General features: G+C 40.3%; 1 protein-coding gene across 2 annotated transcripts in view; it reads left to right on the top strand.

Moving 5' to 3' along the window:
- Positions 1-24,063, top strand: part of galnt18a (UDP-N-acetyl-alpha-D-galactosamine:polypeptide N-acetylgalactosaminyltransferase 18a) — a 131,811-nt gene that overhangs the window by 59,858 nt on the left and 47,890 nt on the right. For both annotated transcript variants that reach the window (XM_085915050.1, XM_085915049.1), the window contains exons 3-7: positions 13,279-13,480; positions 13,574-13,740; positions 19,005-19,191; positions 22,596-22,793; positions 23,164-23,278. In XM_085915050.1, the coding sequence (XP_085771176.1) occupies positions 13,279-13,480; positions 13,574-13,740; positions 19,005-19,191; positions 22,596-22,793; positions 23,164-23,278 (869 nt within the window). The remainder of the gene's footprint in view (positions 1-13,278; positions 13,481-13,573; positions 13,741-19,004; positions 19,192-22,595; positions 22,794-23,163; positions 23,279-24,063) is intronic.

Below are 24,063 nucleotides of genomic sequence, written 5' to 3'. Positions count from 1 at the left end.
CGAGATTTCGGACAAAATTAAACTTCCTGCGCACTGAGGTCCACTTAAATTTTGGAAAGTACATCAGGAATATTTTCTATATTTCAGCGGCCGCTCTGTCACAATAATGCGACGAGCTGATGTACTTTCCAAAATTTAAGTGGACCTCAGTGCGCAGGAAGGTAAATTTTTTCCGATCGCGCAACTGCAGCGCACCGCCGAACGCGCAACCGTAGCATGTCGCCGACCGCCTAACTGCACCGCGCTGGTCATATTATTGTGACAGAGCGGCTGCTGAAATTTAGAAAATACTTTAAAATACTTTTAAATACTTTTTTATTCAAATCGAACATATTTTCTTTGGTTAATGTGCATTGCTTACATCTATTATAACAGGAGCAAAAGGTTTGAAACTTGTTCAACTTTACAGTAAACCTGTTGGGGATTTTCTTTAAATCTCTCCTCTCCTCCACTAAATAGCAAAGTGTGTATTAGTTTATATCGTCACTTGTGTGTAATATTATTTAGGTAATATATATTATTCCCAGGTCAGATTTGTTTGTATTTGATTTAAACAGCCATTGTGAGGCTTATGATGGGGTGGATAATTACATACTGCCTTTATGTACAAAATTTGAGACATACACACCTTTAAATGTCTCACATTTTGTACATAAAGGCAGTAGGTTTGTCTCTGGTTGTATCAGCCAAGGACATTTATCTGCCTTGAGGAATGATCCCTTCACCAGTCTACTCACAGTTGCCTCCCCCCTCCATGTCAATGTGTCTCTTCCTTCTCTGACACACTCACTGTCATCATCACACACACAATCAGAGCGAATTAGAGGACCCTGACCCCCAGTTTTCAGAAATGCCCTGCTGTCACTCATGCAGCATGTGAAAGAGAATGAAAAAGGACAAGGACAAGTGACAAGAATTCTCGGTGTTCAGCGTGAGCAAAACTGTGTTTGTTCTGGGTATTATACTTTAGTATATCATATAGTCGCTCACAAACCCATGAAGAAACCATTTTTGACTTGTATCAGATACAGCATAAAAAAAGGGAAAACATGTTTCTCTTGAAGTTCAAGAAGTAAAGAATGGCAATGAGTAGCTAGCAGTCACCTTGACATTGTGTATTACCTTTTGCTCAAAAGCTGCGCTTTCAGGGACCATTCAGAGGACACAATGATGAAAACAATGTCCCCTCAAAACTCAGAATTACACCCTTGAATGTAGCTGTAACAAGAATGAAACATTTGAGTCTGAATTCCCTTCGAAGCTGAATTCCCATCGCAACTAATAGACTTTATTGTCTCTTATGTCTTAGCCCCCAATATATATACAAATATTGTCCTCAAAAAATCTTAAAACTGTGCAGGCATTTTTGAAAAGTAATATTTTACCACTCATTGCTCTTGATGGAACAAATCACACAGGGGAAGTACTCCTCAGATGAACTATACAAATTTAGAGAGAGTTTAATGACAACTATTGTTACACTTGGTAGATGTGAAGACGTCTTCTGATTTGTTTATACAATTTTTCTGTAAATATCTTTCAGGATCCCTTGAAATAATTTATATAAATTCTAAATCATAGAATTCCAGAAGTAAAACAATAGCCATCAACCTCACCCACTGTTTCCCACCCCAAGATTCAGGCAACCATACAGGATTCCACAGATGTTCCCTCTTTCACCCCTGGAGTCCCAGACATTGTCTCTCATTCGCACAAGACTGGTCTGGAGCAATCATTGTTTTTATGGCTTGCGCTCGTTTGTATTCATTGTGAGGGATGATTGAGGCACAATAATCTGAAATAGTATCTGAGATGGATTAAAAATAATTTAAGGGTCGGAGGGGGCTAGAACTGGGGGCTGAATTTCTTAAAATTATTTTGCAATAATGATGCAAGAAAAAATAAACAAACACAAAATACACATTAATTTGTATTTGTTTTATATTTCCGCCAAAAATAGCCAGTACATCCATATTGCAGAATAAACCTAGCTTGTCCCAACATAGAACTGTTTCTACACGAGAGATCTTTGAACAGACTTTCACCTCAGCAAGGCCTCATTTGGAATTTTGTGGACCCGTCTGAACCAGGACTAAGAGCATGAATGGGGTGCTGGGATCAAGGTCTTGGTCTTTTGTCTTCTGGTTGGCAAGTGGGGCATCATACCGGGTGATGTCACAGGTCTTTGGAATGCCACCGTCCACTGTGTCACTGGTGAAGTGGTGACCCTTTGCTCTTTTTAAGACCTGCTGAGGCAAGTGAAGGCTTCCTCTTTCCTAGTCCTGCAGTACATTAACACAAAGGCATACAAAAAATAAGTAAATGCAAAAATGTATATGAAAATCCTGGTATTTATGCAATTTATACACTTCAATCCATCTGTCCATAATCATGCAATTATTCTAAGTTTTGTTATTTTGCTAGTTGTTTGATTTATCATGTGGTCTGTGCTTTGTCGCAGCTGCTGTGAAAGTGTGATATAAAGTTAAGGGAGGGAAGGCTGAAGTGGTATTCCTCACATCACCCCACTGGATGGATCAGGATTGTCATCCAGCTTCTATAGACCTTGCTGATTATTGGATAATTTGAATCAGGTGTGTTGCAGCAGGGAGACATGTGAAACATGCACGACACCACCTCTCGAGGAAATAGGGTTGAAAACCCCTGTGTTAAAATAATATTTGAAAGATGGTTGGCTATTCTGTATTATTTGAGCACTTGCATTCTTACAAGTAAGTACTAAGTTTCAATCACACAAAAATAACAATTGTTATAGTGATTGACTTGTGAATTGTAAGGTGGCTTTGCGGTCTCAGTGGGCTCAGCTTTTCAGAGCATTTCTGCACCTTTTAGATAGTGTCCTAAATCTCTTGGTTTCCTGCTGTCCTTGATGCTTTCTGCCTGTGACGCTGTCCACCGAGTTTATGTAACAGCGCTAACCTCCTTAAACTATGAACCTCAGCTGGTGGGGGATGACAATTCAGCAGGCAAGACAAAATATGTCTGCTTTGCCTTGTGGGATTCATTTAAACAAATGTATCTTTCCTGTCGTCCGCTAAATGTAGTCATTGATCTCCTTTCTTCTCCCCCTCTCCCCTGCTCAGGTTTCCATTGGTTTCCATTGGTTGTGCTCTTCAGTGTCCTAAAACAGCATGAACATGTTTTGCCTTACTTCGTTTTCAGGCTCTCTCCTTGAAAGAACATGCATCCTCTTCTGTTGTTCCAATTTAGTCCCTCAAACGTCAAGCTCATTCTGCTTGTTCAGATAAGGAAAAGCCATTCTCCTTTACTTTTTAGATATCAAAGTCAAAGTCCGCTTTATTGTCACTTCCTTCACGTTAAGACACACAAAGAGATTGAAATTACGTTTCCCACCGTTCCACGGTGACTAGACACAGTACACAACACTCTTAATAACCCAAATAAATAAACAATAAATAAATAAATAAATAAATAAGTAAGTAAGTAAATAAATAAATAAATAAATAAATAGACAAATAAGAGCGGCAAAATGGAGCAAGCATGCTAATAGCAGACTGCCAGACCATTATGTTGACGTTATGCAGCCGAGGGGGGAGGGAATTCAGGATCCTGACAGCTTGGAGTATGAAGCTGTTTTTGAGTCTGGTGGTGCGGGAGCACAGACATCTGTACCTCTTCCCAGAGGGCAGAAGTTCAAACAAAGTGAGCGGGGTGACTCAAATCACACACAATCGCGGCCGCCTTGCGGGTGAGACGGGAGGTGTAAATGTCCTTCAGGGAGGGGAGTGGAGCCCTGATAATCTTACTAGCAGTGTTCACTATGCGCTGCAGGGCCTTCATGTTGTACTCAGAGCAGCCACCATCCCACACAGCGATACAACTGGAGAGGACGCTCTCAACGGTGCCACAGTAGAATGTGGTCATGATGGCAGGAGGAGCACTTGCTCGCCTGAGTTTCCGCAGAAAGTACAGGCGGCGCTGAGCTTTCTTCGCCAGCGACACAGCGTTGGTGGTCCAGGAGAGGTCCCCACTGATGTGCACCCCAGGAATCTGGTGCTGCTTACTCTCTCCAGCACCGTCGACGGTCAGCGGCAGGTGGTGGGTGTGACCCTTCCGGAAGTCAATGACAATCTCCTTGGTCTTGTTGACGTTCAGCAGAAGGTTGTTGTCCCTGCACCACGCGGCCAAAAGGTCGACCTCCGATATGTATTGAGTCTCATCGCCACCGGTGATGAGACCCACCACAGTGGTGTCGTCGGCATATTTAAGCACGCGGTTGCTGCTGTAGGTCGCAGTGCACTCATGCGTCAGCAGGGTGAAGAGCAGCGGACTGAGCACGCAGCCTTGAGGGGCCCCCGTGCTTAGCATGATGCTGCCGGAGACATTGTCGCCCACACGTACTACTTGAGGCCTCTGACAGAGGAAGTCCAGTAGCCAGTTGCAAAGGGAGGTACTGAGGCCCAGCTATGGTAAGCATCCAAACAGCAACTGACACTGATATATATTGTTAGTGAAGGCTGGCAGATGTTATGCAATGCCTTGACATTTGTGTGAGGTTGACATTTCTTTGGATTGATCTTATTGTTGGCAGGCACAGAGTAAGATTATTCCAAGCTCACAAAGCAAGTTCAATAAAGTGTGTTTTTATGATGATGAAAAAGTGAAGTAAATAAATTACCGTCTTTTTTGGACTAAAAGTCACTCCGGAATATACGTCGCATCGGCCATAAAATGCACTATAAAGTGAAAAAAAAAACACAAGTCGCACCGGAGTATAAGTCGCGCTTTGGGGGAAATTTATTCGACAAAATCCAACACCAAGAACAGACATGAACGAGCAACAACAGGCTAAACGATACGGTATGCTAACGTAACAGAAACACAAACGAAGAGCTGAGAACGGGCCTGACGTAACATTCAGAGTTATTCAAATAACTATTACATAAATAACACGTTTATAAAACCATCTGTGTCACTCCAAATCATTAAATCCATCGATCGTCCTTTATGTCAACCATGTTGGCCGAGTGCGCGCTGCTGACGGCGGTTGCACTTCAAAATATTCCACAGGTCCAAATAACGAGATATAAATTACATATCAAATAACTATTATATCAGCAATAATATTATCAAACAATCTGTGTCACTCCAAATCATTGAATCCATCGATCGTCCTTTATGTCAACAATGCCGGCCGGGTGCGCGCCGCTGACTATGGCGCTTGCACTTCACAATATTCCACAGGCCCATATAACGATATATAAATTACATATCAAATAACTATTGTATAAGCAATAATATTATCAAACCATCTGTGTCACTCCAAATCATTAAATCCATCGATCAATCCCTGTGTGGAGTTTGCGTGTTCTCCCCGGACAGTCCAGTTTCCTCCTGCATCCCAAAAACATGCTTGGTAGGCCGATTGAGCACTCTAAATTGCCCCTAGGTGTGAGTGCGAGTGCGGATAGTTCGTCTCTGTGTGCCCTGCGATTGGCTGGCAACCAGTTCAGAGTGTCCCCCGCCTACTGCCCGATGACGGCTGGGATAGGCTCCAGCACGCCCGCGACCCCCGTGGGGACAAAGCGGTTCAGAAAATGGATGGATGTTTAAAACTGGTACAAAAAACTGTGTGTGTGTGTGTATATATATATATATATATATATATATATATATATATATATACATATACAGTTTGTGGAGTTTGCATGTTCTCCCCATGCCTGTGTGGGTTTCCTCCCACATCCCCAAAACATGCATGGTCGTCAAGTCAAGTTTATTTATTTATATAGCGCTTGGTGAGAGCGCTGGAGTGAACGGTGGCAGTCGAAAAAACAAAATCCCGGACAATTTTGAAATTCCTGAAAAAGTAGGACATGCCCGGGATAAAGAGGACATCTGGTCACTCTAAAGCGGAACAATTATAGATTCGAACAAGACAACGTGCATAAAATACTTGAGAGGTCTGAGGCTTGAGAGGCTCCATGCCACTGCTGCTCTATTTCAATGTATATAGTTGAATATTGTTTTTTATTATTAGTCTTGCTTGTTTTCATAGATGTGTGACTTGAAGTCTCCATGCCAGTGCTACTCTTTTTTAATGTATAAAGTTTACTATACGGTTTAAGCAGTTTCAATTAAATTTGTGATTTTAAAAGTGGATTCTGTTGGACTGTTGTATTTTTACCGTGCTACCGGACAAGAAAATTTGATCACATTACCCCAATATTAGCCAACTTACACTGGCTCCCGGTCCATTTAAGATGTGACTTCAAAGTTCTTCTGTTAACCTATAAATCATTGCATGGCTTAGCGCCTTCATATCTCGTCGACCTAGTTGTTCCTTATGTTCCGTCTCGTAATCTTCGTTCGCAAAACGCTAGTCTTTTAGTGACACTGAGGGCCAAGAAAATGTCTGCAGGGGGTAGAGCATTTTCTATTCGGGCTCAATAGCTCTGGAATGCCCTTACAATGGATATTAGAACTGCTACCTCAGTAGAAACATTTAAGACACGTTTAAAGACATATTTCTATGATATGGCCTTTAATTAACCTGTAGTGGCCGATTCGGCTGGAGTTTGTTTTTGCCCCTTCTCCCCGACCCCACTCCCCCCACCCCTCCCTGGCTGGGGAGGTGGTTAGGTGACACCCAAGATGACAGCAGCTATCTAGATTATCGTGGACCAATTCAGGATGAGGGAATTGCAGTGGATTACCCTCCTCGAAGACACTGCCAGGACGATCGAGGGCTCCTCTGACAGCTCTTCACTTTGGCCTGGACATCTACTTTTTGATTTCCATATTATGTATTTTATGTGCCCTCTTTGCATCCATTGCAGCCTGGTGATCCTGAAAGGGGGATCCTTTCATCTGTGGTCCCTTCTCAAGGTTTCTCATTTTTCCCCTGGTAGGATTTTTTTGAGTTTTTCCTTGCCCTTTTGGGAGGTCAAGACCTAGCAACAATCTTAAGTGCTCATTTGTGAACGACGCCAAAAACAATCTCTCTGCACCCATGAATATAGCACAGTGACTCATTGGACGATTAGAAAACCTTTGACAAACAACATCCATCTCTTCAATGTTGCCAGGATTAACCAAAATCCTCAGAAAATATTAATGCCGTTTTCAAATGCCTTTTGATTTTTCTGTAACATTCAATCCCAAACAGTGACATAATTTCAGACATTGTGTCTTAACAGTTGTTGCATGCATGCCATGTTAAGTAATGGAAATATCACGTCTCGTCCCCAGTTTTGCTATGTGTCTAGGTTGCCATGGTTTCTGTTCACGTCACCCCTCCCCTCCTTTGTCACCTCAATCAATGTACCCACAGTCACCTGCCTACTATCACGCCTCGTCCCCAGTTTTGCTATGTGTCTAGGTTGCCATGGTTTCTCTTTCGCGTCACCCCTCTCCTCCTGTGTCACCTCAATCAATGTAACCACAATCACCTGCCTCTTGTTGCCTTTTTGCATTTAAGTCCTGTCTGCCCCTCACTCCCGGTCGGATCATTGTTGTCGTGTTGTCTTGTTGTCGTGTTGTCTTCATGTCTTTTTGGTTCCTGTCGTTTTCAAGTCTGGTTTTGGTTAGGAAGTCATGTTAGTTTGTTAAGTCATGTCAGTTTGGCAAGTCATGTCAGTTTGGCGAGTCTATCTTTTGAGTTCCGTCAATAAACCCTGGTCCAAGCTGCACTTGGTCGCCCTGCTCCATTCCACCCATGACAGGAAACCCATTAACGGTGCTCCAAGGTTGTTCATTATGTGTCTTTGAGAAAACTTAGGGGGACATGACATTTCACCTACGAGAGCATCCAGTTTGTAATAAGCATAGGAGGCGATACAGTACATCAAATCTCATTAACATGTCTTTGCCGCCATAGAGGCAAGGCTTAGAGGCACCTCATAGCAGATAGTTTTTATGTATGACAGTCACCGGCCAGAGAATGAAAATCAAACCCTGTGTGAATACTTTCAATGATTTTTAAGATATGTGGGTGATTATTGTTTATTGTTTTTGTAGTTCAAAAATACAAATATTCCTTGTAGAGTCTCTGACCAGTAGTTGCACTTACAATCGCTGGTATTTTTCCTTTTTGTACCCTAGCATGTAAGTATTTACACAAGAAAACTATGATCTCACATTTTACCACATAGAAAATATATCGTATCATAAGTAAGGGTATACATTTATAAATTAGTCATTGGCTGAGTGTGGCGGCTTGGTGGGGCACTGGGTAGCACGTCCGCCTCACAGTTAGGAGGGTGCGGGTTCGATTCCACCTCCGGCCCTCCCTGTGTGGAGTTTGCATGTTCTCCCCATGTCCGCGTGGGTTTTCTCCGGGCACTCCGGTTTCCTGCCACATCCCCAAAACATGCTTGATAGGCCGATTGAGCACTCCAAATTGTCCCTAGGTGTGAGTGCGAGTGCGAATGGTTGTTCGTCTCTGTGTGCCCTGCGATTGGTTGGCAACCAGTTCAGGGTGTCCCCCGCCTACTGCCCGATGACGGCTGGGATAGGCTCCAGCACGCCCGCGACCCCCGTGGGGACTAAGCGGTTCAGAAAATCTAAGCGGTTCAGAAAATGGATGGATTTATAAATATATATATATATATATATATATATATATATATATATATATATATATATATATATATATATATATTTTTTTTTTTTTTTTTTTTTTTTGGGATTTTTTTTTTGTTTTGTTTGTTTTTTGTTTGTTTATTTATTTATTTATTTATTTCCGGTATTTTCCGGGCTATAAGGCGCACCTAAAAAAAACAAAAATTTTCTCAAAAGCCGATAGTGTGCCTTATAGTCCGGTGCGCCATATATATGAACCAAATTCCTAAATTTAAGCATTGCGTCATGAAATCAATCATAAGTGGCCCGCTGAAGACTATGAATCATGAATCAAAAAGACTATGAATCATTATTTTGTGATTATAAAGTAATTTGTTGCGTCTGAAGTTGAAATAAAAAAGATAAAATAGAGAATGATTTGATTTGGATTAAAAATCTGACATGATGCATTAATTGTGCTCCTTATAGTCCGGTGGGCCTAAATCGGGACAAAGTTTTAAAATTGGCCATTCATTGAAGGTGCGCCTTATAGTCCGGTGCGCCTTATAGTCCAGAAAATACGGTACTTAAATTTAGTGTAAGTTTATTTGTGTCAAACATACTCTGTGACTTTTTCATTTCAATACCCTCAGTATCCAGTAGTTGATCCAGGTCATCCCCACAGCAAAGCAGGTTTGTGTCATTTGCAAAAACTACGGCCTTGAGTAACCTGGAAACCTTGCACATATCATTGACATACAAAATAAACAACAAAGGGCCTAATATTGAGCCTTGAGGGATCCCACACTTTACCTGGTTTAGTTTTGATTTACAGTCCATAAGTTGCACATATTGATTCCTGTTGGATAAATAACTGGTTAACCAAGTGAGTGACATACCTCGTATCCCATATCTTTCAAGTTTTGTTCACAATATTTCATAATTTACAGTATCAAAAGCATTCTTAACTTCCAAAAAAACACCTACATATTATACACTTATTTTCAATAGCTGTCGTTATTTCATCTACGAAATCTGTTCAAGCTAGTGTGGTGGTCCGATTTTTTCGAAACCCATACTGTTGGTCACACAGAATATTTTGTTTTGTAATAAAATCATCAAGCCTTTTATAAAATGTTTTTTCCAACATTTTGGAGAATTGTGGGAGTAGAGATATTGGCCTGTAATTTGAGAATATATGTTTGTTCCGAGCTTTATATATCGGAATAATTTTAGCAGTTTTCATTTCACTCGGAAAAACACCAGTTGTCGAAGATTGGTTGCAGACATGTGCAAGGGGTTCCACCACAGATTAAATAATATTTTTAACAACTGACATCTATCTCGTTACAGTCAGTTGACTTTTTACCTTTAAATTCTTTAACAATTTCTATTATTTCCTTCTCATTAGTTCCCCTTCGAACCATACTTTCGGCTATGGGTACATCCTTAATTGGCTCACTTGTACTACCTTTTTTGCTATTTCCTCTTACAAAGTAGGCCCAATACCAACAAAGTAGTCATTAGATTCCTCTGCAATCATAGTAAGATCATTTATAGTTATGTTATTACTGTTTAGAAAATAAGAAGGATATCCTGGCTTTCCAGTTCTGTTTTTAATCATCTCATTTAACTTTCCATGTATTTATTATGTTATTCTTGTTATCCTCCAGTATTTTGCTATAATAGTTCCTTTTATGTTTCTCATTATTTTAATTTATTTTTGTAGGTCTTATATTTTAATTCAGCTTCCTTTGTTCTTATCTTTGAGAATCTTTGTATAATAGGTTTTTCTTCTTGCAAGCATTTAAGACTCCCTTTGTCAACCATGGTTTTTCCACTGAATTTTGTTTAACTACTTTCTTTACAAGAGGACAGTTTTTATCATAAAGTTTGGATACAGTCGCCACGAATGTGTTATAAGCTTCATTTACATCACCCACATCTACCTTTTTCCAGTCTTGTTTTAAAATATCATTTTTAAACGAGTTAATTTAATTAACAGAGTTCATTCTACACATTTTAAAAGTTATAGCATCCTTTTTTTTCTTTGTAGTTCTGGATCACTACAAACACTGGCAGGTGGTAGCTTGAATCGTTTATTATCAATCCAGTTTTTACTTTCTTTTCAATTACATTTGTAAATATATTATCAATTATTCTGGCACTGTAAGATGTGATTTTAGTCAGACGGGTTATTGCGGGGTAGAGACTCATACTGTACATTAAATGTATGAATTCTGTTATTGGAGTCAGCTCTAGTGGGTTCAATAAATCTATATTAAAATCGCCACGGACATAAACCATTTTTGTATTATTTTTTCTTTCATACATTCCTGATAGGAGTTCACTAAATGTATCAATACATGAACCTAGACATCTGTATACCCAGCTTACCAGTACGTTTTTAGATGATTCCATTTCTATTTCAACAGCAATACATTCCATGCCATTATCTATTGCTTGAGACATACTTCGCACTATCTTTCACTTGTAGTTTTTGTCTATGAATAGAGCAACTCCTCCACATCTTTTTACCTTCCTATTTAATGTATAACTCTCATATCTCTATATGTCAATCTTTTCAGACTGATCATCATTTAACCAGGTTTCAGATGTCAATTACAGTAAAGGGGTTATTCATATCTTTTAAACATTGTTTGATCTTAGAGATGTTTGCTTTCAAGCTTCTACTATTAGAATGTATCATTGATATTGCTCTATTTGTTGTTACATTCTTGTTAAATTGCTCTACAGTATAGTATTTACAATTCCTTTGAGTGTAGTTAAGAAGGAAGTTATTCACAGGATCAATATTATTCTCTATGTCATATCCCTTATGTTCAGTGAAATCAAATGTTTTCAAACCAAGTTCTTCATATTCAGTTATCAGTGCTTGTTTTTTAAACACACCAGTTGGAGAAGAAAGGCATTTATCAATACTGTTCATGATGGGTTGATAATTTCACCAAGTTTTTACCTTTCATGATATGAGAGTACCACAACCTTAGGTTCAATAGAATGATGTACAGATTACTTCGTACCTCTTAAGTTGCTCTATGGCACTGATGCAGAGACCATGAGAACTTTCTGCTGCCCCAACAGGTTTGATGAACACCTCACAACCAGCAGTCCAGGTGGACTGTATTTTACCATTTTTCTCAAGAGCTCCTGCTTTCTTAGCTATTTCACCATTTTTCTTGGTGAGGTGTTCATTTATGTATACATTTGTGCCTTTTAGTTTTCTCTTGTTTGAGCAGATTTATCTTATTTTTCCTGTTTGTAAATCGGACAATTATAGATGGTATGACAGTCTTGTCATTTAGACTCTTGGTTGGCAGAGTGTGGCATGCCTCAATATTGTCAATGTCAATGACAATGTCTTTACTCTGGAGGAAAGTTTTTACCTGCTCCTCGGTTGTCTCCTCATGTTCAGGATTGTCCTCAGAAGCAAGGCCTTTCACAGCCTGCTGATAGCTCCGTGGTTTGATCTTTAAACCTGTGATGATGAGATCGTTCATTCTTGAATACCGCTCCAAACTGTCTGATCTATTTTCCAGGCTAACAATTTTCTTATCTTGTTCAATGTTTGTTTGAGCTGCTTCACCTCCCCCATCAGCTCTGTAATAATTGTCTGTTGCTTCATTATGGTATCCACATTTGAAGACATCACTTCCACTGATAACTTCAGCTCCTCCATGTCCTTCTGAAGCACTTTCATGGCCATCCCGACTCTGCCAATCTAGACTAAAGACAAGTCACACCGCAGATTAACCCGGGTGCTATTTTACTTGGCGTGATGGTAGCTCTCCTCCTGGGGCTGGTGATGCTAGCCCACTGGGCCTGGAGACAGCTCTCCTCCTGGGGCTGGTGGTGCTAGCCCACTCAGCCTGATGATAGCTCTCCTCCTGGGGTTAGTGGTGCTAGCCCACTCAGCCTGGTGACAACTCTCCTCCTGGGCCTGGTGATGGCTGTCTCCTGGGCCTGGTGATGGTAGCCTACTGGTGGTGGCTGTCCTCCTGGGGCTGGTGGTGCTAGCCTACTGGGCCTGATGGTAGCTCTCTTCCAGGGGCTGGTAGTGCTAGCACACTGGGCCTGATGGTAGCTCTCCTCCTGGGGCTGGTGGTGCTAGCCTACTAGGACTGGTGGTGGCTGTCCTCCTGGGGCTGATGGTGTTAGCCTACTGGGCCTGGTGGTAGCTGGCCTCCTGGTACCCGGTGTTGGCTGGGCTCTTGGGGGGGTAGCTGTCCTCCTAGGGCCTGGTGGTGGCTGACAGCTGCTAGCCTCCTACTACCTGATGTTCAGTCACTCTGCTGGTTGCGAGTCCCTCCTTGAGTAAACACGTGTGAGGTTGAATCCAGACTTCCAGCCTTAAACAGTCGAGTTCAAATGAGATGACATTTTGTCGGCTTCCTCGAAGCAGAAAAGCTGATAAAGTCGGTCCAGTTCGGCGTGGCTACGTCGCTGCGGTGCCTGGTTCCCGTCGCTGCGGTGCCTGTTCTGTATCTACGATACCCGTGATCTGTATCTACGGTACCCATCTGTTCTGGCTGTGATCTGCTCAGATTACCCTTGAACAACGGGGCTCTGATCTTCATGAGATCTTCATCTAACAATGAGAGCTTAATTTGTGATAACTGTAACGTATCAGTGACGGGTTCTGAAGCGTCCTGCCGGAAAAGCCTTCAAATTAGAAAAGTTGGAACAAAATGCATTAACATTTTTTCCCCACAGATAGACCCCAGAAGGAAGATAAAGATGCTTCATCCTCATCAGCCTCAGACCCAAGATTCTCACTATTTGATCACTGGGGTCGTGACCTGGGCCCACAAAGTCAAAGAATTGCCATCAAAAAGTTCCGCTATTATGGTTACAACAGCTACCTCAGTGATCGGCTTTCCATCACCCGACCAATCCCAGATTTTCGTCCGGACGGGTCAGTTGTATAGTTACTTGGGTGTGTTGGTGACAACTGAATGTATAAAAGTGGTGGTGTGGAGTAATGTAATTCCTCTGCTTTATCCCTCAGATGTAAAAACATGTGGTATTCGTCCGACCTTCCTCAGTTGAGTATCATCTTCATCTTTGTCAATGAGGCCTTGTCAGTGCTGCTGCGCTCCGTGCACACAGCCATCCAGAGGACTCCATCCCATTTACTCAAGGAGATTATACTAGTTGATGACCACAGCACTAACAGTAAGGGTTACCAACTGTCCTCAATCTTTTTATGATGTTTTAAAACAGACGGTTAAGACTGATTGCCACATTATGTAAATATTAGGGATGCAAAGATGCACAAAAATCACAGTTCGATTTGATTTGATACGTTAGTGTCAGGATTCGATATTTCTTCGATACTTTTAACTTAGATACCCCTGCGTTCTCCCTGATAAAAGACGTGAGGATAGCTTGATATCATGTCATATTTGCTCATTCTGTGTCCTGGCAAAACATCCTGTCTCCTCATCCTCAGGTCCCATGGGCCAATGTTCACTCATACTCCAGGAGCTGTTAGTATTCCACGCTAATTCTGATTCTGTGATAAAGTAAACTGTGTACATGCCCATTTTTGAGCAGTAGAAAAATAATAAGACTTTGGATATACCCACGCATCTCATTAAATGTTATTGGATTTGATGAGGTAATAAAATACAGCAGATATGGTAAAACCGATCAGACCTGTAGCGCTCAACCGTAAATCCTCTGGTAGATGGCTATATCCTAAATTTGGAGGCAAACATTTCATATCATATTCAAGTATCGTTAATCTCGTAGGCTCGTTAATTCTCATAGTTAGTGAAGTTGTATTTGAATGAAAAATGATATTAGCAAGCACATCGGTATTGATATTGTAAGTTAAAAGGAGAAAGGGTGTGCAGGGTGCCCCGTGGTCTTTGGCTGTCTCTCCAGTTCTGTTGTGTTCTTGTAACCTGTCCCCCTTAAAGTTGTCTTTCATCACCTCTCACTTTCACATTTGTGACCGAGGATTTTTTTGATACTCCTGCTCCTGCTTTTTCCTCAGTAAGTTTAGAGGCGTCTGCATCACTATCATTATAGGATGATAATTTGGTGCAATTTCAATCCATGAAAAAGGATCAGATTCAATATTCACTACCTCCACAAAAACTTGTGAATATTTACCGCTCAGTGGGATAGGGTCCTTAGTCTTTCTCTAAACCGATTTCACGTTAATTTCCTGACCCTGAAGCAGAAGAATATAAACTGCTGCTAAGTCAGTGGTTCTTAACCTTGTTGGAGCTACCCAACCCCACCAGTTTCATATGTGCATTCACCAAACCCCTCTTTTGTGAAAAATAAAATTAGGTTTTTCAAGTTCAATACATAGATGTTTTTTACTGGTGCACAAAATGAGCCGTGCATAAAAATCACCTTGCTCAAAGAACAAGACTAACACAATGCATGAACTCACCACAAATTACGTACAAAAGTGCAAATAAGTGTGACTTCTGCTGTTGCCTTTGTGAGACAGGTTTAGATATGCGTCATCACGAATATACACGATAAATCAGGTATGTTCAGATCTCCGCAGAGGAGGCTCTGCCGAACCCCTGAGACCGACTCACCAAACCCCGAGGGTTCCATCGAACCCATGTTAAGATTCACTGTGCTAAGTGCTTATGGTAAACCAATTTAATGAACAGGTTAAACTGTGACCTTTATCTGGCTAAAAGTGCTTCTCTTATATCCAGTCAAAATGTGTTATTTCTAGTCAAAATGAAATGAAAATATTCACTGGAATATGAGTGAAAAATGGGAATTGAGAGTGGAAGGAAATCATAGTACCCAAAGAAAATCCACACAGGCATGAGGAGACATCCAAACTCCACAAAAGGCCACAGTCCAGATTTGAATCCTTGACCTCTGCACTAAGAGGCAAATGTGCTAACCGTGGGCCCGCCACAAAATCTGACTGTCAAAGAATTGACTTGTGTAGATTTAACTTAAAGTGTGATTTGATGAGTTGATATTTAATACTTGGATGTATCCAATTTTATGCCCTGAACCACACACCACATAATTATTTTCAAATACTCCAAAATGTGGTGAATTATGCTCATCTTGTGCTCATCAAAATGTGGCTCGTTAAGGAGAAACGGGCAGGAGAATTTAGGTTGGTAGTAATAAGGTGGAGAAGGCAGCAGCTGTAGCCTACAGGCAGGATTATAACAGGGATAACTCCAATGGGTAATTTAGAATTTGAGCGAACAGCCTCTGTCTGAAGTGGTTTGTCTCATTCTTTCAATTCAAATAATGTTTTTAGTCTGCATACCAAATACCAAAAAAACAAAACATGTTTTTGGTATTTGGTATGCAGACTAAAAACATTATTTGAAGAGAAAGAATGAGATGCTTGCGTGGTTTTTGGTATTTGGTATGCAGACTAAAAACATTATTTGAATAGAAAGAATGAGACAAACCATATATATATATATATATATATATATATATATATATATATATATATATATATATATATATATATATATATATATATATATATATACACACACACCCATTAGATGGCAAAACATACAACAAATCTGTTCGTATCGGGAATAATGACCTTGTAAGGAATAACTGTTGGCCAATCACTGTTGCAAATAGACTAGATAGAGTTAAGACCAAAATTATTTATACTACTCTTATATTAGAAAGTAATTAACATTAAATAATTTTCCACGCACACCTGATTTCCCTCATGTCACGGCACACTAATGTGCCATGGCACACTGGTTGAGAATCACTGCTCTAAAATGAAACATTTTAATTGTCATGTAAACTTAAGATGTGGTTTAATTGAGACCAGTGGCGTATTTAAACAGAGTCTTGCCTAGTCGCTCGACAGGCGGCATATTATAGCCCAGCCTGTGTGACACACCCAATGTGACATTACAAGCATGCTGGATTACCCGTGTACATTTCTTTTCATCTGCCCGGAATAATCTGAATTTTATCGTGAATTTTTTTTGTACATATAGTAGTGCTGTGCAGATCGATCCAAATGCCTAGTATTGGTCAGTTACATTTATTTCCTTGTTTTCGGTCATTTTCAAATAATTATTATTGCTTTGTTTGAGCTTTTCAATCTACCAGCTAGCTTCTTATGAAGATATACTGTCTGAGGATAACTTGAAATTAACTTCAAGTAAACTACCTGCAAGCAGTGTGCGCATTGTTTCCTCTTGTGTTCTCTCTGATTGGCAGTACAAGGCCAGCGGAAAGGAGATCAAAACAATGGTACATAAGGTTGCACCGATTAGCTTATTTAACGAATCAATTCAAAACAAGCTAGGAGATGCCTGGAATAAAGGAATTTAAGAGAGGCAGAGACTAAGAATATCCATATTACTACTACTTTGTGAATTGCAATTCAAGACAATAATCCAGGTATTTTTTCATTGACGATAGTACGGCATGGTTAAGAACTCAATAACGTTAAGCTTGCACAAAACATGTTATTTAATAGGAATAATTAAAAGTAATTGAAAATAACATCATAGCAAATTCTCAGGTATCGCACAGCTCTAACATATAGAGTGGAAGGCGATCTTGGCACTAATTTCGTTATTTTCCCCCGGACAGAACAAATGAGCAGGGCTGAGAGGGGTTATGGGGTGCCCAAGTGACAATCAAACAAAATATGTCATACTCAACTATTCCACACTCCAAATAATTAAATCCATCGATCAAATTCCTCGTTCTTTATGTCAACAACGCCGCGCGTGCGCTGCAGAGCTCTAGTATATAACGATATTATAGCGTTAAATAAGTACCAGGAAAGACGTGGGTTTGGTAAACGGCTCTTTATTTAACATAGCAAGAGTTCAACAAGCCAACAACTACTGAACTTCCAGCCATGGAGGTGGAAGAGAGCTCCATAAATAGGACCGGGCGTGCGTAAAACCCATGTCCGAGCCCCATCCACCGTCCCGGGACATCCACCCGGCCGAGCGCCAGCCCCCGACTTCCATCCACGGAGGTGGAAGAGAGCTCTATAGAATAGGAGCGGGCGTGTGTAAAAGCCATGTCCGAGCCCCATCCACGGTCCCTGGACAGCCACCCGGCCGAGCGCCGGCCCCCGACTTCCATCCACGGAGGTGAAAGAGAGCTCCCGTCGAGAAGGATCGGGTGTGCGTAAAAGCCATAATAGTTTTTCAAACCTTCTGTGTCACTCCAAATCATAAAATCCTTCAAACTCTTCGTCCTCCGTGTCACTTACAAACAAAGCCGCTAATGATGCCGGTAGTACGTGGGGCCCTTCGTCATCTTCGTCATCCCGTGATCGAATCCTTTGTCTTTTATGTAAACAACCGCCGCGCGGCACGGGTGACGTCACTTGCAGTTCAAATGACAGTAATCCCTTGCTACATAGCGGTTCGTTTCTCACGGTTTCACTACATCGCGGATTTTTTAATTTTGAAAATGTGTGAAAAAAATCACATATAAGTTGCTCCTGAGTATAATTCCCCCCCCCCCGCGACGTATAGTCAGAAAATTACGATACTTTATATATCGTTATATGGGTCTGTGGAATAATTAGAAATGCAATTTACAACGGGTCCGACGTGAGCATATGCGGCGCATAAGCGGCATTGTTTACATAAAGCACGATCGATGGATTTAATGAATTGGAGTGACACAGATGGTTTGATAAACGTAATTATGTAATACTTACTTGAATAACTCTGAATGTTACGTCAGGCCCGTTCTCAGCTCCTCGTTTGTGTATATGTCACAGTAGCATACCGTATCGTTTAGCCTGTTGTTGCTGGTTCATGTCTATTTTTGGTGTTGCATTTTGACAAATAAATTTGCCCCAAAAGTGTGACGTACTCCGGTGCGACTTATATATGGGTTTTTTTACTTTATTGTGCATTTTATGGCTGGTGCGATTTATACTCCGGAGCGACTTATAGTCCGAAAATTACGGTATATAGCCAAATTTACAATTTCATATGTACCACTGAATGAGACAGTGAATCTTGTGGTAAAAAACTTGCCTTGCACATGTTGATTGTTCCATTTTTGTCACAATCCTTTTTTGAAGCTTCACTTTGCTGGTTCTTTTTCTGTTTTTCTGTTGCAGTTTTCTTGAAGTGTGTCTGCAGGCAGGGTCTCCTATATCGAATTGCCATGACATTTTGTATATTTTTGTGCATGTTCTCACATTCTCCTATTTCACAGGTGTCAAACAAAAGGCCCGTCTGCCAGATCCGGGCCACCACATCTTTTTACATGGCCCAAAACGAAAATGATGTCTGAACTTTCAAATTGTCATATGTAATAAATAATTTTTGAGTTTTTTGCAAATTTTTGTTCCCTTTTTTTGCAGTTAAAAATAAATAAATTGGATTTTACAATGGAAAGTGAATTTTTCACAATATTGCTTGTTCACTCACTTGACTGTTTGCAATACAAAACGTGTTCTTTCTCTCCAGCGGAATTGAAAGAGAACCTTCAGAATTGTGTAGATGAGATGAATGCTCAGCATGGATTTGAGTTCATCAAAGTCATCCATCATGACAAACAAGAAGGACTGATCAGGTCCAGAGTCAGTGGGTGGAGAGTTGCTTCAGCACCTGTGGTCGCTCTATTTGATGCACATGTGGAATTCAACACTGGTTGGTGAGTTTGAGTGAAAACACTTTTAATGTGCAAAAAAGTACATACCGTAATTTTCGGACTATCAGTCACGTTTTTTTTCAAAGTTTGGGTGGGGGAGTGACTTATACTCAGGAGCGACTTATATGTGATTTTTTTCCAAATTCAAAAATCCACGATGTAGTGAAACCGCGAAAAACGAACCGCGATGTAGCGAGGGATTACTGTCATTTGAACTGCAAGTGACGTCAGCAGCGTGGCGGTTGTTTACATAAGGACAAAGGATTCGATCACGGGATGACGAAGATGACGAAGGGCCCCACGTTTGAAGGATATAATGATTTGGAGTGACACAAGGTTTGAAAAACTTATTTATGTTATAGTTATTTTATATATTTTATTTCGTGTTGCAACTTGTATATGTTTTTATCGTTACAGTTCAGTAGTTGGCTCGTTGAACTCGTTTTGTTAAATAAAGAGCCTTTTACCAAACCCACGTCTTTCCTGGTACTTTGTTAACGCTACAATATAGTTATATACTAGATCTGTGTGGCGCACGCGCGGCGTTGTTGACATAAAGGATGAGGAATTTGATTGATGGATTTAATGATTAGGAGTGGCACAGATGGTTTGATAATATTGTTGTTATGTGATAGTTATTTGAAATATACTTTATATATCGTTATATGGGCCTGTGGAATAATTAGAAATGCAACTTACAACGGGTCCGACGCCAGCATATGCGGCGCATACGCGGCATTGTTTACATAAAGGACGATCGATGGATTTAATAAATTGGAGTGACACAGATGGTTTGATAAATGTGTTATTTATGTAATACTTATTTGAATAACTCTGAATGTTACGTCAGGCCCGTTCTCAGCTCCTCGTTTGTGTATATGTCACGTTAGCATACCGTATCGTTTAGCCTGTTGTTGCTGGTTCATGTCTGTTCTTGGTGTTGGATTTTGGCGAATACATTTCCCCCAAAATGCGACCTATACTCCGGAGTGACATATGTTTTTTTTCACGTTATTGTGCAGCTTATGGCTGGTGCGACTTATAGTCCGAAAATTACGGTATTTAATTCTGTGCTTGGGTTTTAGTTTAGGAAGGAAACATAACAATCCTAAATTAAGTCAGCACAGAAGGATGGCGTAATAAAACAATGAGTAAATATTTACCTCAAGCACCAGGTCATGCGAAGTTTAATCCATTAATATACTCCAAACTATGATACACAAACTCTTAAATATCATTTAAACTCCCATCTCATCTCAATCAATGACCCATTTATCACAGCATTCTGTTGGCTGCTTGTCAAGACCACATGGGCATTAGTGGCAGCACCCTTAAGTCATTTACCATATTTCCCAGTCTATAAATTGCAGTTTTTTTCATAGTTTGGCCAGGGGTGCGACTTATACTCAAGAGCGATTTATGTGTGAAATTATTAACACATCATATCATTTCACATGTTATTTTCTCACTAAACTGCATGAGGGCGCTCTAGGCCTGTGGAAGATTTAGAACTGCAACTGACATAAGCCACGTAGAAGAGGAAGTGCTGCATCTTCTACCTCCGGAGTTAGCGGAGTTGTTTAAACGTGACACCGAGGATTTCATTGGATTTTGTGATTTGGAGTTTCCTCCCACATCCCAAAAACATGCTTGATAGGCCGATTGAGCACTCCAAATTGTCCCTAGGTGTGAGTGCAAGTGCGAATGGTTGTTCGTCTCTGTGTGCCCTGCGATTGGTTGGCAACCAGTTCAGGGTGTCCCCCGCCTACTACCCGATGACGGCTGGGATAGGCTCCAGCACGCCCGCGACCCCTGTGGGGACTAAGCGGTTCGGAAAATGAATGAATGAATGTTACATCAGGCACGTTCTCAGTTTGTTGTTTATGTGTCATTTAAAGTTAGACTACCATACATCCTGTTGTTGCCTCTATTCTATTTCTATTTTAAATTGCCTTTCGAGATGACGTGTGTTCTTGGTGTTGGATTTTATCATATACATTTTCCCCAACAATGCGACATATATGCCTTTTTCTTCTTTATTATGCCTTTTGTGGCTGGTGGGACTTGTACTCCAGAGAGACTTATAGTCCGGAAAATATGGTAGCTCCTATTTGTCTGACAGAATGTTTAGTGTTATTTTTGATTGCTCTGAGTCCCGTACTGCCCCACAGTCCTTTGGTATCCCACTCTGCTGTTTTCATTGTATTGGCTGCCTTTGGGTTCCATCTTAACAAAAATGTGTATTTCCTTCCACTACTATGCGTTTATATACACAATACATTATAACTTTATTCATATAGCATATTTCAGAACAGCTACAGCTGTAAAAAAAAAATAAAAAAAGCTGAATCAAATGTCTTTAGTCTCTCAAGTGTGTGAAAATACTGTATGTGTCCTCAAAGTGATACAATTAATTTGGATTTTTTTTTATACGGTTAAGAATTTATTGCAGCACCAGTTTTCTCTCATACAAGAGATTCTCAGAAGAACTTATTTTGCAGATGCTCTAGGTGCATCTGTAAAAATATCAATATTTACATTAAGGTTTGAATCCAATGTCATTACAGTAATCATCTGTTATTAAACATAACCTGACCATCCATCCATCCGTTTTCTGTACCGCTTTGTCCCCACGGGGGTGGCGGGCGTGCTGGAGCCTATCCCAGAGGTCATCAGGCAGTAGGAAACAGTAGGAAAGTAGGAGTATGATTGGCTGAAAACCCTGAGTCGGTTTCCAGCCAATTATGACCTGACCAAAATAATAATAACTTATATCAATTCCAACCTCAGAGTCGGCTGTGCAAGCAAACTGGCAAAAACACAGTAAACTCATGACATTATATGATCTGTAGTATGTTTAGTGCAGTTCTCAAAACCCAAAGCTAATGACACATTGCACTTATCTAGGACCAATGACTTGAAGACCCTTAATTATCAAAATGACGCACAAGAAAAGTGTCACAGGAAGTTATACAGCATGAATATTTTGCCTTGGCAACACAGTGTGGCAAACAAAACAAATAAAAGGAACTTAAATAGAGCACTCTCTTCTATAAACAGCTCAAAATAGACAAATGTGTTCCCATGTACAAATGAGTGTTCACTGTTTCAATTGTTCTGCTACTACCTGGATAATATTTTGTGTTCTGAGCTTGTTGCATTGTCCATTTACTTTTATGATTCATAATCACATCAGCAAAGATTTAATTGGCCAATGATAGAACATTGCAGAATTGGACCTAAATTTATGACCATATAAAGTGTGTTCAGTTTTATCCTGGTTATTTCAGTAGCATCTTTTGTAGTTTACTGAATCATGGATTTAATTATTTTCACTAAATCAAATTAGATACAGTTCTTTGCCAAGTAGCAGTTTCTATATTCTCTTGTTGTTTGACATCCCACAGGGCAGAGCCGGTTCTTCAGCGAATAAAGGAGGACCGCACTCGGGTGGTGTCTCCCTCTTTTGACAACATCAAATATGATACATTTGAGATGGAAGAATACCCATTATCTGCTCAGGGCTTTGATTGGGAGCTCTGGTGTCGATACCTCAACCCACCAAAGTCCTGGTGGTCATTGCGCAACCACACAGCTCCAATCAGGTAAAATGAAGAGTAAGCATGAGTTCTGAGTGCGTGGTCACGATTCTCCAAATCCTCAATTTGATTTGATGTTTGATCAGTTTTTGATTCTATACTCGATTTTTTTATTTTCTTACACGGCACTGGGGCCTCTGTCATTTTTAGACTGGTCACTCACCGACTCTAGTGGATGCATAATTACGCTTCTTTATTCTAGTACGACAGAAAAGCATATACCCCCCAACCAACCCCGGCATCACACCACAACATATTTAATAGGAAAGTAACACAAAATAGAAAAGTAATGTGTGATCAGTTGTACTATTTGTCATGAAGTTACGCATTTAACCAATTTTGCATCCAGTCTGAGTTTACCCTTGTCTCTTTTTAGGAGTCCCGCTCTTATCGGATGCTTTGTGGTTGACAGGAAGTACTTTGAGGAAATTGGCCTACTCGATGAGGGGATGGAAGTTTACGGAGGGGAGAATGTGGAGCTTGGCATCAGGGTGAGTTTGTGCGCATAAACCTGCATCCAAACACGGTCAGCCACCACGTAACAATTTGCTTTTAGTAACTATTGCACATACTTCACATCCGGAAAATAAACTTTAGTTCAGAAGCATATGCAGTCGTCAGCATACCCAGGTATGCTGAAAGAAAACATTTTCAGAATGCAGATTAAAGAGAATGACCTTTCTTTGAAAGAATGACCTTTTTTTTCATTTAGTCCAACTCAAGCAACCTGCTTCATGTGGCAACAAAAGCACAACATTAAGCTGACAAATATAGTTGGACGCCAGTGTTTCCCAACCAGACGATATGCAGGCAATATGTGGGAAAATTCAATCATTTATTTCACAGACTTGTTCCACAGCTGTGTCGTAACCATAACAGCCATGTTAACTCAAGTGACTTATTAAAAGAACTTTATCATGCTATTTTAAGCGTTATAGTTAATTATAGGATTATATATGATTATATATCACCGTTGGAACAATGGTGATCTAATTTCTTGTGAAATTTGAGTTATTTGGGTTATTTTCTAATCCGTAATTAAGACGCCTGGTTCACCTAAATTCCACCTTCGCTTGACTGAAAATGCGTAGTTGGTGTTTTCAACTTAATATTACTTTAACTATTTAAAGGGGCACTAAGGTCATAATAGTCAATGTTTTCATTAACATTAGCTCACTCTATGTATTTGGTTTTATCAGGAAAATGAAAACAGTTTCCATTTTCTATTTGATCCATTAATCTTTTAGGAATATTTAGATACCTAATGTCTTCAGAA

Source organism: Syngnathus leptorhynchus, chromosome 6 (genome assembly GCF_054491065.1).
Source record: "Syngnathus leptorhynchus isolate UIUO chromosome 6, UIUO_Slep, whole genome shotgun sequence".
In the NCBI taxonomy this organism is placed as follows: domain Eukaryota; kingdom Metazoa; phylum Chordata; class Actinopteri; order Syngnathiformes; family Syngnathidae; genus Syngnathus; species Syngnathus leptorhynchus.
The sequence above is the reverse complement of the archived record's forward strand: the minus strand, read 5'-3'. Positions and strand labels throughout refer to the sequence as shown.